Raw genomic sequence first — 16,772 nt, forward strand, 5'->3', positions numbered from 1 at the left:
TCTTTAAAGAGGAACAGGATGGGAATCTCGTTCTAAGTGGCCCAGTCGCCGCTCAAGAAGTGTTGGTAGAAGTGGGGAAGGAGCAAGGGAGAGGGCGCGGCGAGGGCAGGGCAGCAGGAGCTGCCGGGTCCAGGTCCCGCGGACACTCCCAGGCCCACGCCCTCGCTCGCACACACCCTCTCCCTCGCCCACACCCCCAGGCTCGCTCGCCCCCTGCGCCGGCTTCCAGCCTAGGCCGAGGTCTGCGGGCCGGCCAGGGCGCGCTCGGAGCCCGCGGGATGCCGGCGCGCGGTGCGGCGCGGAGTTGCGCGTCCCTCGTCCCTTTGTTGACAATTCCCTGAACCAACTTGAGTTTGGCCGGCTCCGCCGCGGCCCTGACGTCACGCGCGGTCACGTGGCCCCGCCTCCCGCTGGATCTTTAAGTAGAAAGTAATCTATCAGGCCAGTCCTTAAAACCGGACTTTCGACTGCGGGGGCTTCCGCGTCCCCGACACCCCCTCCCCCGGTGGCCCCTGTCCGCGCCCTCCCGAGCAGCTCAGCGCCCGGCGTCCCGCGCCCGCCTGCACCGCTCCCGCTCTCCACGCCCGGCCCGGGGCCGGAGAAAGGCGAAGTCGGGGGCCGCGGCGTGGAGAAGCCTGCGGAGCCGGGAGCGGCAGCGAGCGCCGGGCGCGGAGAGCCGGGGACGGCTGGAGCTCGCGGGGCGCGGCCGCGGAGGGCGGACGGCGGCGCCCTCGCCGCGCGATGCCCGGCCGCCGGGTGTGAGCGCAGCCGGGAGGGCCCCGAGTCACCAGCGCTCCCTCCTTTCTCCCACTGCCCCACCTTTCGGGGGCGCCCGGACCCCCTTCCCCTGAGCTCCGCGGCAGCTCCTGACGACCCCCATCGCCCGCCGCGCTTCCCCGCAGCCGCCACCAACCCCGCGGAGGGATGACCCTCTCCGGCGGCGGCAGCGCCAGCGACATGTCCGGCCAGACGGTGCTGACGGCCGAGGACGTGGACATCGATGTGGTGGGCGAGGGCGACGACGGGCTGGAGGAGAAGGACAGCGACGCCGGCTGCGAAAGCCCCGCGGGGCCGCCGGACCTGCGCCTGGACGAGGCGGACGAGGTGACGCCGGCGGCCCCCCACCACGGGCAGCCTCAGCCGCCGCTCCAGCAGCCCGGGGCGCTGCCCAAGGAGGCGGCGGGAGCCGGGGCCGGGCCGGGGGGCGAGGCGGGCGCGTCCGAGGCCGACGGCTGCAAGGGCGGCGCTGGCGGCGAGGAGGGCGGCGGGAACGGCGGCGGGCCCGGCTCGGGCGGCGGAGCGGCGGGCAGTTTGGCCCCGAGCAAGCCCAAGAACAGCCTGGTGAAGCCGCCCTACTCGTACATCGCGCTCATCACCATGGCCATCCTGCAGAGCCCGCAGAAGAAGCTGACCCTGAGCGGCATCTGCGAGTTCATCAGCAACCGCTTCCCCTACTACCGGGAGAAGTTCCCCGCCTGGCAGAACAGCATCCGCCACAACCTCTCGCTCAACGACTGCTTCGTCAAGATCCCCCGCGAGCCGGGCAACCCCGGCAAGGGCAACTACTGGACCCTGGACCCGCAGTCCGAGGACATGTTCGACAACGGCAGCTTCCTGCGCCGCCGGAAGCGCTTCAAGCGCCACCAGCAGGAGCACCTGCGCGAGCAGACGGCGCTCATGATGCAGAGCTTCGGCGCCTACAGCCTGGCTGCGGCCGCCGGCGCCGCGGGGCCCTACGGCCGCCCCTACGGCCTGCACCCGGCGGCCGCGGCGGGCGCCTACTCGCACCCCGCTGCCGCGGCGGCTGCAGCGGCGGCCGCGGCGCTCCAGTATCCGTACGCGCTGCCGCCGGTGGCCCCGGTGCTGCCGCCCGCGGTGCCGCTACTGCCCTCGGGCGAGCTGGGCCGCAAGGCGGCCGCCTTCGGCTCCCAGCTCGGCCCCGGCCTGCAGCTGCAACTCAACAGCCTGGGCGCTGCCGCGGCCGCCGCGGGCACGGCCGGCGCTGCTGGCACCACGGCCTCGCTCATCAAGTCCGAGCCCAGCGCGCGGCCGTCGTTCAGCATCGAGAACATCATTGGCGGGGGGCCCGCGGCGCCCGGGGCTTCGGCGGCGGGCGCTGGTGGCGCCGGGGTAACTGGGGGCACCGGGGGCGGTGGGGCAGCTGCTCAGTCCTTCCTTCGGCCGCCCGGGACAGTGCAATCAGCAGCGCTCATGGCCACGCACCAGCCACTATCGCTGAGCCGGACGACGGCTACCATAGCGCCTATTTTGAGCGTGCCGCTCTCTGGACAGTTCCTGCAGCCCGCAGCTTCTGCCGCCGCCGCAGCGCAAGCCAAGTGGCCCGCGCAATAGGGGCGCGCGGTGGCCGGGACGCAGGGCCCGGGCGGCAGCTGCACTTCCCCGCTGGGCGCCCCGCCCCGGTCCCCGCCAACCTGCCCAATCCTAGACTCTGCCTCTCCTCCGTTTCCTCCCTTCGACCCCTCACCACCGACCTCCGCAGCCGCCGCGCGCTCGCGCACACCTAGGCTGTCCGAGCAAACTCGCAGCGCGCGCCCGCCAGCCGGGAATAGCTTTCCGTACAGGTAAAACCGAAAACCTAATTTTCCAGAAATGTACCCTGACGGCGCCTGCTCTCAGTACCGTGGGGATGGGAGGGAAATGCTTTGTACATATTTGTATAAAAATTATTGACTTTCCTTTTGGGGTTTTTATTTTTTTAAGAAAAAACGAATTCAGTAGATTTAGAGCTCTGAACTTTCATTTTTTTTGAAGGTTCACTCTCCACAGTTTTATGTGAGAAAAAAAAATGTATAGAGACGTTGGGAGATTTTAAATATAAAAATTTTCAAAAGGCGAGAAGTGTCATTCTATTATAAAAGTCTGTTTATATATGAATGAATATATATGGTATTCTAAATGTTATTCCATCGTGTTGTACACAACTTTGTAAATAAATTTTTAAAATGCTCAGCCTAGTGTTTCATTTAGGTGTCTGAGGCAAATGACAAGATTTTAAAGTGGTATTTGTATCTCGTCTTTCCCAGAAATTCGACAAGTTTGCTAATTCATCATTTGACCGTAAGGAAAATTTAATTGGAGACAGGAAAGAATATGCTAATTTAAATCGTATTAATATTTTTCTTTTAGTTTTTACATAAACTCCGGATGTGGGCAATGATCTTGTTCATAGCAATTCATTAAATCTAAATGACCAGATATTTCTGTAGATAAAATAAGCTATTAAAAAATAACCTTACTCTAAACAATTAAATCTTTTACATTTTTTAAAATCGAGTTCTATTTTACACAATGAAAATTTCACCAAATGAGAGTACTTGGTCATTAAAATTATCCTTTCAAAATGTAAATTGCAAAACATCCCTTATCTTAGCATTTAAACTTAGGTTTTTGGAATTACTTATTTTGATTGCTTAAGTGGTGAATAAACCCAGTTGATTTCTAAATGTATGTTATGCCATTTTGAATTTGCAGTGGAATTGTATTGTATAAACCTGATTGATAATACATAGTTTTGTTCTTAAAGAACATTTTCAAATAAGATAACTCTTTTCTATGGCAATCTATAACATAATTTCAATTTCTGAAGCGTTCCTTCGGATGCCTCCTCTCCCTCCAACCCTCAGTCTTTCTGAAGGCCAGGGAATAGGGTGGCCTTAGTACCCTTCTTAAAACAGATGCATATCACTCCCTCCCTTTTTTTACTTAAAAAAAAAAGATACGTACACCTTAGGCTTGGTTAGTATGAAATGAGAGATCATAGGGCAGAAATGGGGAGATGTCCCTGTAGATTATTTTTAATGTTCATTTCAGCTGTTGCAACCTTAAAAGTACTAAGGTACAAATGAAACATCTAGACTACAGAGGCCGGTTGCCACCACCACCAACAGATCCTCAAATGGCATCAATTATAATTATTTTGTAATTAATTTAGCTGTTACAATTACTTATGCGAAATCGCTTTTCAAAACTGGAGCGGGTGGCACTACTGTCAGTTCGGCCCTACATTCGTCCTGTTTGCAAAACACGGCCACGGTCCCTGGCGCCGGCATCCACCTCGCCTCCTGCTCGCGGAGATTCTTCGAATCTCAGCCTCGTTTCTCTGCCGTCGACCTGGACTAGGGATTCACTTTGTAAGACCCTCCCTCACAAATACAGAATCTTTTCCTGGTAAACCAGAAACATTATTGTGTCTGAATAAACATCCTTCTGGATCAGGGTCCTAAAATAAAACAGGCTGCTGGGGGCGAGATCAATTTGATAAACAAGAACCTGATAACCGCTGTGGAGAAGAGCAACCTTCACGGAGAACAGACTGTGGACCACACAGTCTCCCGGGCGGGTCCCTTCTAATCTTTTACAAGGAAAACTAAACGGATCTAAATTTGTTTGTGTGTTGCAGCTATAAAAGTAACAAGTTGTTTCACAGTTGTGTCTGGCTAATCGGTTTTTACACAAACAGCAAATGGTACATGATTTGTGCAAACACATAGAGGTTATTTCTAAATATAGCTGACACTCCTGGGAAAAGGGAAAGGCAGGGCTTCTTGCATTCACTTTTAGCCTCAAGAAGCTGCTGATCCAAGGCTTCTAAATGACATTGGATAACAGGGGCCTCATTCCATTCCTGATCCTTTGTTACTTATAAAATTACTCACTCATATTTCCGCGCATAGCAGCAATACCGGCCGAGCCTGCGCCCGCAGCTTGCCACTCAGCCACAAGCGCCGCTTAAGATCTGCAGGGCTCAGCAATGCCATAGGCGGTGGGGTGCAGAGGAGGAGAGAACCGCTGACAACGTCCAGTTACTTCTTAACTTTGAACTAGCTTGGAGATACCCCCTTCCCTTATTTCTTGGAAGATAGGAGACTCTCAGATCCAGACCCCAAACCGGCAGCAGCTGTTTAAAGTCCTGGAAAATGTCTGGGAGATAGGCCTGGACGTACCCCTCTGCAAAGCTCTTTGCTTTACGCTTGTTAAACCACGAATGTTTAGAGCAGAACGGAAAATGCAAATATCATATGTAATGAACGTTAGCACTGGGCGGGGGAGGGCTTGAAACTCAAGACCGTTCGCGGGCACCGCGACAAAAGGCACTGAAATCCCCTCTTACGTTGAGATTTAAAAGCAACACGATTGATACCCGCGTTTTATTCCACTTAGGCAGGTTTATTTATAACAAAAGGAGGAAGCGGGTTGATTTTTTTTTTTTTTTTTATAATGGGGAGGATTTTAGCTTTTGGCTACACACAAATTTGAACTGATTTCCATTTCCTCTGACACTTATTTCTAAAAGTCAGTCTAGTTCCGAGGCCTGTGATCCTTAGAGCATCCCAGGGCGGAATCCCTCAGTGGGGACGCAGTCCCGCACGCAGTTCCTCGGGGAATGGAGAGTGGATCCAGAGGTCCAAGAAAATACGAACAAGCAAAATACATGCACGGGCCACGCAGGGCTCTCGCTGCAATGACACACGTGGCCTGTAGGGGGCGACGAGCAGGTGAAAACCCATTCGAGGGTCCAACCCCAGCCCTCGCAGGCCTCTCAGACTCGGGAGCCCGCAGACACTCTTGCTCTTCCTTTGGGCTTGGGACACACAGGCCACATGTCGAGAAGCTGCTTTCCTTGGCCTGCCAGGGACAGAGTCTCGAGGGGAGTTTGTGTTAAAGATTGGGAAGCAATAAAGTTTAGTGATGAGGAAACAAGGACTTGGAAGCAATTAAAAGTTATATTTTACGTGGTTTATAGGACGAGTCTTGGCCGTAAGGGGGACAGGAAAGGCTGGTGTTTGTGTGTATGTGTGTGTGGGGGTCATTTTAACATGGGTTCCTTGAAGAACTGCCGTGAGGAGACCGTGATCTGAAAGAAAGCCTGTTCCAGAGCCATGTGTCTGTCCATCAGACCCCACCTGTGCCTGGGATAGTGGCAACCTGCAGCATGAAGTAGTGAGTGGACTCCTCCTTGCTGGGGTGGGTGTGGAGGTTGGAAGGGCATTCTCAGAGTGCCCAGACCGGGTCACAGGTGTGTTTGTGTGTGTGTTTCATGGGAGGGGATGACAGGAAGCTGCAGAATCAAAGAGGCCTTGCAGAGAGGGTCCTGAGCAGGGATTAGGCATTTCCTGACTGTGACCTTGGACACAGATTGCTTGGGTTCTTTGAGTCTCTTCATTTCCTAGTCTCTGCAATGAGAACAGGAGTCCTGCTTCCTGCATGGGCTTGCAGAATTAGGTAAGTTGGTGTCAGTGGAAACATTTTTAAAAAATAAACCGTTAACTTAGAACATGTAAGGAGATTTTTGTTTTTGTTTTCATGGCTTCTGGACAGAGAAACAATTTTGTTCAAATACCTGCATCAATTGGCTTGCTTTTGAACAATTCGATTTTAGGTGTGAAAAGAGGGTTTTTCTAAGAGAGGTCGTGGGACCTATTCCAAGCCCCCTGCCTCGTGAAAGGATGGTTGGAAATGGGGTTTTAAAATGTGGAGTCTCCTCACAGTCCTGAGTTCTTCAACCACGCCCTGGGCCTGCAGAGAAGCCCGCAGTGACCACCCACCCCAAGCTCGCACCCCCAGCTCCAGCGGCCTGGCGTGTTGCTTTCTGGCTGAGCGGTCTACTTTGCTGTCTGCCCCTTTGCTTCCACTATCCAGGCAAGTGGGGAAACCTGAGCCCTGCTTTGACAGACTCCCATTAGTGCAAGACACGGCCTCTGGGGCGAATTAGAGGTAACCAGATCCCAAACCCGCGTAAAAGACCACCCTCCCTTTGCTTGCCTCCAACAGTTGGCATAGTTACACCCAGAGCCAACTTCTCCCTTAACCACCACCACCCCCTCCCCTTGCCCTCTTAGGAATGTACAAGCCATTCTTTGCTCCCGGGGGCAAAATCAGCCAAGGACGGCGGGTACACTGAACAAAATTTGAAGTGTTGCAAAATCAGTCAAGGAGTCGTAAGAAAGCATTATCTTATCTTTATTTCCCGAAGTGGTGTCTTACATCAGAAGTTTTCAAAATAAGAATTAAATTAGTCCCCTCCCTCATTTTCATATAAAACTCGTACCAAAAGCCCTTCTTTTCTAGGTGACTTTGGGCTTATGTACACTGCTCCATCCTGTTTTGGGAGAGGTGGGGAGGAAGCAGGAACATCTTCATTCCCTTGCCGGTTCCTCCGGGCTGAATTTTGGAAGCAAATTCAGGGAAACACACACCTACAGAACACCGTCCCCTACTTTTCACAAAGGCCCAGGAGGTTCCGAGACTTCCCCAAGGTCACTCCGCAGCCCAGGTGTAAGCTATGGAAATACTCGGGAAAAAAACTGTCCTTTGCCCAGGAAAGATGTCCCACTTGGGATGGGGGATGGGGGTCGGAAACTAACAGTGGAGCAAGGAATATTGGGAAGAGTGGAGAGAAGGAAAAAAGACAAACACAGAAGCGCTGGCCGGAGTGGGACTCAGCTCCTGGAAGGGCAAAGAACTAGCCCTAGGACAGCCCCGCGGCCCCGGGCAGCGGCCCCGGCTCCTGCTGCGCCCCAGCCAGCTGGGCGGTTCTGCTGGGACCGACGGCTTGATTCCCTTCTGGCCTGGTGATCTGATAGGGGGAGAAAGAAGACGGGAATTCCAGGCCCCAAGCTCCATCACTTCGTGGGTCAGAGGCCCCGCCACAGCGCAAGGGTGTCGCGAGTCGGTCCCCATGGGCGCCCCCCCCAACCCCTCCCATGCCGGGTCCACAGTTGCACAAGTTCCGAAGGCTTCGCTTGTGGCACCGTAGCTCCCCGTGCCTAGGGGCGAGAGAATTTGAATTAATTAGGGAGGAAGCCTACTCGCAAAATGCACCCATGGTGGGAGTAGAGAGCAGCGGGGGGCACGGGGGGACTCTCCTCCGCGCCCTAGGCAGCGGCACCCCACTTGCCGGATCCAGGAAAGCTTTAGACGCGAAACCGGTGCCCGCGGTGTGAACCTGGGATCTCTGGGAACCAGGGCAAGTTTGCTACACTCTACTTAGGCCACGGCCCTGTCGAGTCTTAGGAGTGTCGTGACGACTCTGGAGACCCAGCCGAGGTGACAGACGGATGGGAGTGCCACCAACCCGGGCTCGTCCGCCCGCGCTGCTTCGTGGACTCGGCTTTTGGAAGGCTTCTTCGGGATCGAGCAGCGGGAGCCGCAGGAAGTGCACGTCTCACTGAAGAAGGGGCTTTGGTTCCTCTCCTCCCTCCATCCCCTCCATTCTCCTCTCCACAGATGGTGAGCGAGGCTCAGTTTTCTCCAAAACATCAACAGCACATTTTGCCCTTTTCCCCCTTTTCCGCAAAGGGCGCGTGCCTGGGTGGCAGGGAGCTTTGCTGTCCGCGCCCGGGCAGCCCTGACCCCTCCATTGCCTCTTTGCCATGAAGCTCCTCGGGAAACCCTCCCTGAGCCACCCTGCTCAGGTGAGTTGCTCCTTCTTGGAGCCCCAGCGCACCCAAAAATGATCCGTAGTCATGATGCCTTAGTAAGTAAGTCCCTTTCTGTCTAACATTGCTGAGCACAAAGGGGACGAAGAAAATGATTTGCCTAATAAATCACAACGTAGAACCATGGGTACGAGGAACCTTGAAGACTGTTAATTGAACAAATCAGGTCTTTCTCAAGAGTTTGGGAGGCTGTTTTTCTTCCAATCCCTTTTCTTCAGTCTCTTTATAATAAATGCTTTTATAAACTCCATGTTAAAAGCATTTATTTGGCCCTGGCTGGTCTGGCTCAGTGAATTGAGTGCTGGCCTGGGAACCAAAGGGTCACCGGTTCAATTCCCTGTCAGGACACATGCTTCCGTTGCAGGCCAGGTCCCCAGTAGGGGGCATGAGAGAAGCAACCACACATTGATGTTTCTCTCCTTCTCTCTCTCCCTTCCCCTGTCTAAAAATAAATAAACAAAGTCTTTTTTTTTTTTTTAAAAAGCATTTATTTGAATCTCCCTCCCACCCTTTGCCTGCGCCATCTTCCTTTAGGCCCTCTCTTTGCTTTTCCTTCTCCTAAGCTCCAGGGGCCCATGCAGCCTAGCTGTCTCACTTCTTCTACTTCTGTGACTTTCTAAATAAACTTTTGCTTGTCTTTGAAAAAAAAAAAGACCTTTATTAGAGATATAAAAAGTAAAGACACGTCATTGGTTCACAATATAATTGAATTTTCTGGAATGTTTTCTTTCTATTGTGAAATTAGTTGAAAACTCCTCCCAAACTGAAATATCAGCACTCAGCTCCACCTCCCACTTAATGGAGAAAACCTCTCTAGAGTATCTTCTTCAGCCAGCTGCTGCTTCAGTTTTTCTAGTACAAGAGGAATCACTACCTCCCAAAACAATCCATTGCACTGAGAGCATCTTTGTTTGTGAGAGTGTCTTTCTTAAAAAAAAAAAAATTAAATTTAGTTTTAGAAGGGAAGGGAGAAAGAGAGGGAAACATCAATTTATGGTTGCCTCTTGTGCGCCCCCTACTGGGGACCTGGACCACAACCCAGGCATGTGCCCTGACTGGGAATCAAACTGGTGATCCTTTGGTTTGCAGGCTGGCACTCAAATCTACTGAGCCACACCAGCCAGGGCCCCCACCAACAGTAGTTTTAATGTAGAAACCACAGTAAATTGTTTGTGTTTCTAAATAAAGATACTCAACACATGATAATATGATCACCTTTAATATTAAAATCTACGCAAATGACTCTCAACATCTTTATAATTTACTAAGAAAATAAAAGGACTCTATTATAAAAAGACACTCTCGCCCTGGCTAGTGTGGTTCAGTGGATTGAGTGCCGGCCTGCAAACCAAAGGGTCACCGGTTTGATTCCCAGTCAGGGCACATGCTTGGGTTTTGGGCCAGGCCCCCAGTAGGGACTCACGAGAGGCAACTACACACTGATGTTTCTCTCCCTCTCTTTTTCATTCCCTTCCCCTCTCTCTAAAAATAAATAAATAAAATATTTTTTAAAAAACTACTGTTGGTGGGGAAAACGGAGCAAAAGCTAGAGCTTTGAAAAAGGATCAGTATTTTGTATTAAGTCAACATGTTCCAGGACAGTCCATGAGCCTTCCTCTGAGACCCCTCATTACTTCCCACCTCACCTAGGGTTGGGTTCAGACTACAGTGGTGCTAAGTCTGTGGACAGTGGTTAGAATTTCATGTTCTTTTCTCTCCCTCTCTCTCTTTTAGCCAAAATAAAGCATTTTTAAAAAGTTAAAGAAATCATTTAAACTCTCATTCACCATATGAAACTAGGAACTTAGACGTCTTCCCTGAGAAATATTCATGTAGATTCTACTATTTAATATAGAGAAGAAGAAAAGAAGGAAAATCTCAGATTATTTGGCCACTGCCCTCCAACTGGGATCAAGATAATAAGCTCTTTAGTGTTATACACTTAATGTATTCTTTTTCAAATTTATATCTAGTTTGTGTGGTCCCTATTGATTTAGACTTTCCACCCCCCCCCCCCCCCGTTTTTTACAATTGATGAGAGAGAGAGAGAGAGAGAGAGAGAAAGACATTACTCTGTTGTTCTGCTTTTTTATGCATTCAGTGGTTGCTTCTTGTATGTACCCTGACCTGGGATCAAACCCACAACCTTCGTATCCGGATGATGCTCTAACCAGTTGAGCTCGCTGGCCAGGGCTTTGATTTAGTCTTTGTATAGCCTGGTGAGCTTTTCTCTTTGCCATTGTTACAGATTATACCAGTAAACCATCTCTCAAATTGTACCATTTTGCAAATGTAAATGTTGGTTACAAGAGCAAGGTGGTATCTAGATCAGCACGAATTAATCACAAACACTGTGAAACATGCGCTTTATTGATGGTACTTCAACAGCATCACCTTTCCACATACATCAGGAATTATGACGGTATGATAAAGTTGCTCTTGTTGCTGGAGGGAATTGAGTGCAGGAGTTAATAGATTGGATTAAAAGACAAGACTAATTCCTAGTTTTGGTCTTGACATTGAACTTGGAAATATCTGATCAACTCTGTATTTGCCCATATAAAGACCACTACTAAAAATTTAGCTAAGAGGAAGAGAGGACAGAGAGAAATTATACTATTATAGCCATCATTTCAAAATTTTAGCCAACAGATCTTTCTGAGTAACTGTTTAAAAATTTAGAGATTTTTTAAAACCTTAATTTCACCTTTGTCTTGATTTAAGATCTCTGCTATTTCAAGATATCTGTCATTCAGGTCTCCAGCACTTTGATGACTCCTTTACTCCGATATTGCTGGTTTCTATTACAGTTCAAGGTAGGGGACCGAAACCGCTCTACCATCACCACCCATGGGGCCCCAGGAATAACTTGGAGAAGCTGCACAGGCCACTGTTAGTGAACCAATCCATCCTCCACTTAGGGAACCATTGTCCTGGTACAGTATATTCAATATACATACTTAATGGGTTACATTCATTTCTCTGTTGCTTTAAACTATTCTTATGTAAATGAGATGAAGTGTGAGAAAAAACTTGATTAAGTTATAAAAGCTGAAAACTTACCATGCAAGAGATAGCTGTACTGTATTTTCAAAGTTGATTTCTTTGCTAGGAAATGTTTCTAATTTGAGATGTAGAATGATGTTCTGGAAAGAGCGTGGGTTTTGAATCTGATCGTCCTAGGGTCAAGTCTTGGTTCTGCCATTTCCTAAGTGTGAAACTGATCGAAGTTATTTGGTGTCTCTGAGTTTCAGTGCTCTCAGCTATAAAGTGGGGACCACAATATGAAGGTTTCCTATGATAATATATTTGGAGTGATCAAAAATGGTGGCCACTATTACTTTACAGTTTTGCTGATTTTATAGCAGTCATATTTTCATGAGGCCACCTTTATTTTTTTCTTTGATATATATCAATAGCTGTCACATTTCATATTTAAAAATGAAGTTACTGAGACCTCTTTTCCTTCCATCTGTTTGAGCTAGGTATCATTTTTGTGTTCTCAGAACTTAACAAATGTGAAACAATTTACTCTGTAGTGCCACTTGGTAAATCACTTTTTCACTTTCAGGGTATTTTTCAGTTTTGTGGATGAGAGGTCTTGACAATAGTCATTAGAGGTATGATAGCACTTTCACGAGAGCAAGGACATGTGCCTTATGTCTTTGCTGAGCTCTGGTCTAGGGGGACTAATTTTAACATTTTTCTAAATCCACACTAGGATTTCACTAGAAGTTGCTATCTGCCTAGATTGGATCTGATTAGGCAAATACATAATTCTGAACTTGTAAAGATGGCCTCAGTTACACTAGCAAGTTAATGGGAGAACGTGGTGTTGTAAAGTCCAAGGAGGATAGGACAGAAGTCAGACGACTGGGGTTTGATGCCTGGTGACAGTGGCTAAGTCACTTGAAACTGTAAACGTCAGATATAATAATCTAGTGGAGACATTATATATCTGTTTAGTTTACTCACATTAAACCAAACATCACTCCAGAAGTGTGTGTGTGTGTGTATGAGAGAGAGAGAGATAGATGAGAGAGAGAGAGAGAGAGAGAGAAAGAGAGAGAGAGAGAGAGAATGAATGACCATTTAAATGTCGTTGTTCTGAATTCCATTCAATGAGCATGAGACACAGGGAGACGAAGCAAGGGTGGCATGCACGAAAGCCAACTATTTCACAGTTAGCCTCAGTTCCTTTTCGCCATTTACAGTGTAAGCATCTTGCTCCAGAAAATGGAATGGGATCTCCGTGTTTAAACATATCGCCCTTACTTTTTGTAGAACATGGTACCTAAGTGCAAACCAGCAATTACATCTAGAGCTCAACCTGTCCTAACAATGGAGGAAAAGCAGGCTTTTAGATTAAGGAAGCGGCCCTGGCCAGCTAGCTCAGGTGGTTAGGGCATTGTCCTGAAGTGCTAAGGTTGCAGGTTCACTCCCCATGAAGACACATACAAAAAACAACCAATGAATGTATAAATAGGTGGAACAAAAAAGTGATGTCTCTCTGTCTCTCTCTCTTCTCCCCCTCTAAACTCAATAAAGAAAAAAGTGTTTTTAAAAAAATATTAAGAAAGAGATGGAGCTACGTCAAAAAATTAAAAATGGATCTGCCTTTTGACCCAGTGATCCCACTTCTGGGAACCAAAAACACTAATACGAAAGAACATAAGCACCCGTATGTTCATTGCAGCATTATTTACAATCACCCAGATATGGAAGCAGCCCAAGTGTCCATCAGTAAATGAGTGGATAAAACAACTATGGGACATTTGCACAATGGAATACTACTCAGCCATAAAAAAGTAGAAAATTGTACCCTTTGCAACAGTATGGATGGACCTGGAGAACATTATGCTGAGTGAAATAAGCCAGTCAGAGAAGGACAATCACCATATGATTTCACTCATATGTGGAATCTAATGAACATACTGAACTAACAAGCAAAACAGAGACAGACTCGTGGATGGAAAACAGGATGACAGCTAAGTAGTGGGGAAAGTGGGGGATGGAGGGATTGAGGAAAAGGGACTCAGGGACAGGGACAACAGTGTGGGGATTACAGGGCAGGGGCAGGGTGGAGAGGAGGAGTGTATAAGGGTTATGGAAAAAATGCAATTAAAAAAAGAAAGATGGTATGTTTGTATATTATTAGGACAAATTTAAGGGCTTTGTGACTAATTTTCATTATGTTTGATTTTTTTACCTTATATGTTACTTCAGACTCTATCTGCCGCGCAAAATGAAATTTCCAGCGCGATATCTCCCTTACCAAGGCTGTCCCTGGAATCAAATAAGATAATATGTTAAAGTGCTTTGAAAAAATTCAGTGTCATAGAATACAAAATGCTTCTGTCTGCTGGACAAGACTTGGCCACGCATCCATTTAAATGATTTTACTCTGAGTTTTCACACCCAAAGTGAATTGTTGCTGAGGACAGGACAACAATCACAACAGTAATAATAAGGATGGGAGCTAAGAAGTTTAACTGACCAGTTACCACACGTCAGGAAATGTGTTTAGTGCTTTAAGTGGATTATCTCTGTCAGATGGTGCTTTGGGAGAAGTACTTCCTCTTAGATTTCTATCCTCCATTCGCTCCTAGGGGTATGTCAGTTTCAAATGCTATATACACTTTCTGGGAAGCCTTCACATTATTTGTGTGTGTTTATCTGTGTGTGTGTGTGTACTCAAGTAATTTTTTTCTTCCTATACAGCTGAATTTAATAACTAAGAGGTGCTAGGTGAGAATGTACTTATTTCCTACCCAACCTGTTTCCAGTGGGGAGGAATTTTCATTAGAGGACATGTGAGCCTTCCTCTCCCACTCCCTCCTCCCCTGAGGGAGGGAGAATGATTTATCTGATTGGTGAATTTGGAAGAGGGCACAGCGAAGGCATGTGCGGATCAGCCACTCCTGCATGCTTTGGACGCGCCTACTTGCAGAGAGGAGTCATTTTGGTTTTTAGCCTCTGCCAAGCCATGGCCTTGGTAGAATATGTTCTGTGCTTGTGGCTGAGGTCTGCAGCTGTTTTTTGCTGCCTATGACTGAGTAGGTAAGTCTGACTAGTTCAGCAACGATTAGCAAGTCCACTTGCTTGCCCATTATTCATTTTAACTTTCATTGGAAATAGAGCTAACATTTCGTATCTCTGACTCCTGTGTCTGCGTCTCAATTGACTCTAAATTTAGAGGGGAAAAAAAAGGGTTATGGGGGGAGGGAGGGAGGTATAAGAGGACTAAATGGTAATGGCAAAAATACAATAAAGATTAATTTTTTTTAAAGAAAAGAAAAGGGTTATGAATTAACTACTCACAACCCTAACAAGAGGCAATGTAAGGGAGTGGTGAAGAGCACAAGAGTGGAAACGAGATTGCTTAATTTCACACTCTAGCTCCATCACTTACCAGCTATATTACCTTGTGCGAGTTACTTACACTGTTTTAGTTACCTTATCTGTAAAATGGTACAGATAGTACCTACCCTTGTAGAGCTGGTGAGAGGATTAAATGAGTTATACATATAAAGTGCTTATTTTTTTAAATATATAAAGTGTTTAGAGTAGTCTTGTGTGTATAACATTCAACTATTATTAGCTTTTATTATATTAACACTAGTCTCTCAAAAGTATACGATCTAAATGTTCACAAATAATTTGCATTCAACTTCTATCTTCCCTCCTTAAAATTGTTGATTTGCTGATTATTAGCACAGGGATCTTCTACTGTGCTCCGAACACAGTAAGTTGGCCTTGCTTCTCCCTTGTCTCTACCTGCTACACCTGCAGGAATGGGACTCACAGTAACATCTTTGGGGACCCTTTTAAACTTCTTTCATGAGGCCTCTAGGCCAGCCCACTGTGGTCACTGGTTGTTGAGAGTCCCATAGCACTTCGCCCATCCTGTCCTCCTGAGCAACAAAACGTGCGCTGTCATATGTGCTGACACGCTGTTCAGGGCAGGGTTTTGAAAAATAGAATCACGGGATCACCTGAATGGCTCTCGTTAGGGTGCAAACAATGTGCAGTAATATTTGGGGGAGAGTGTTCAACATTTAATTAAGGAAAATTTCATGTAGAAAAGTTGAAAGAATTTTTTTAATTTTAATTTTAATTTTATTCAGTTACAATTGTCTGCATTTTCTCCCCATCCCTCCACCCCAGCCAATCCCACCTCCCTCCCCCACAAAGTTGGAAGAATTTTGAAGAAAAACTCACTTGTATACTCACCATTCCACTTCCTTCATCACATAATTGATCCAGCTATCCATCCTTGGGTCTGTCTATCAGTTTATCTTATTTTTCTTATGCATTTCATAGTTGGGGGTTGCCGTAAATTTTTGAAATGCCAACCTTTGATTCCTTCTGTGGAATTTCCGGCAACTCCTTTATCTCCTCCCAGAGAAGTGGAAGCAGTGTTGTGTAGTGAGCAGGATCTGCAACCTGACTGCCTGGGCTTGAAATCCAGCCCTGCCACTGACTAGCTAGAGGCCTGTGTGATCTTCCTTTGTGTCCTCATCTGTAACAAGAGAATAATAACAGTACCTACCTCATGAAGCCGTGGAAATACGTGTAAAATGTTTACAACAATGCTTAGCCAGCACACACTTATACTAATTTGTTAGGCAATAAACATGTATTAACTCATTTAATTCTCACCAAAACCCCATAAAGTACTATTATTACAAAACATGATGATATTAGCTATTGTATTATTACTTGTTATAGCAGAAATTCATAGAGAAAAAAGTCTCTGCTTAGCTTTTGAGTTTTCCTGGAGTAGCTCAATTGGTTGGGCATCATCCTGCAAACTGAAAACTCGATGGTTTGATTCCTGGTCAGGGCACGTGCCAGGACTGTGAGTTTGGTCCCAATGGGACATGTGCAGGAGGCAACCAATTGATGTTTCTCTCTCACATAACTGATTTTCTCCCTTTCTTTCTCCCTCCCTTCCCCTTTCTCTAGAATCAATTAAAGAAAGAAAGAAAGAAAGAAAGAAAGAAAGAAAGAAAGAAAGAAAGAAAGAAAGAAAGAAATTGAAACAGATATTATAAAGTTCATGGTAAAAAGGGTATTTGGGGAAGGAAGGTTTTTTGTAAGAAACTGTGGGCTCTTTGCCTATCAAAAGCCTAAGTATTTGGAAAAAATTTGTCATGAACAGTTGATTTTGGAGCAAAAGCTAGAGTCTCACCTCCCGAATTACGTAACCTTTCATAGCTTTGGACAGGAGAGAGGAAAAGAACCAGGGAGAAGAGGATGAGGGTATCTGGGGCCTGCCCTAAGCCCAGCTGATTCCCAGAATTGGGAATA

General features: G+C 47.6%; 1 protein-coding gene across 1 annotated transcript; it reads left to right on the forward strand.

Moving 5' to 3' along the window:
• The first annotated feature begins 447 nt into the window (after positions 1-447).
• FOXD3 (forkhead box D3) lies at positions 448-2,967 on the forward strand. The gene has a single exon (XM_053920654.1). The coding sequence runs from the start codon at positions 925-927 to the stop codon at positions 2,350-2,352; it is 1,428 nt and encodes a 475-aa protein (XP_053776629.1). The 5' UTR covers positions 448-924; the 3' UTR covers positions 2,353-2,967.
• Positions 2,968-16,772: the final 13,805 nt, after the last annotated feature.

Source organism: Desmodus rotundus, chromosome 3, assembly GCF_022682495.2.
Source record: "Desmodus rotundus isolate HL8 chromosome 3, HLdesRot8A.1, whole genome shotgun sequence".
In the NCBI taxonomy this organism is placed as follows: domain Eukaryota; kingdom Metazoa; phylum Chordata; class Mammalia; order Chiroptera; family Phyllostomidae; genus Desmodus; species Desmodus rotundus.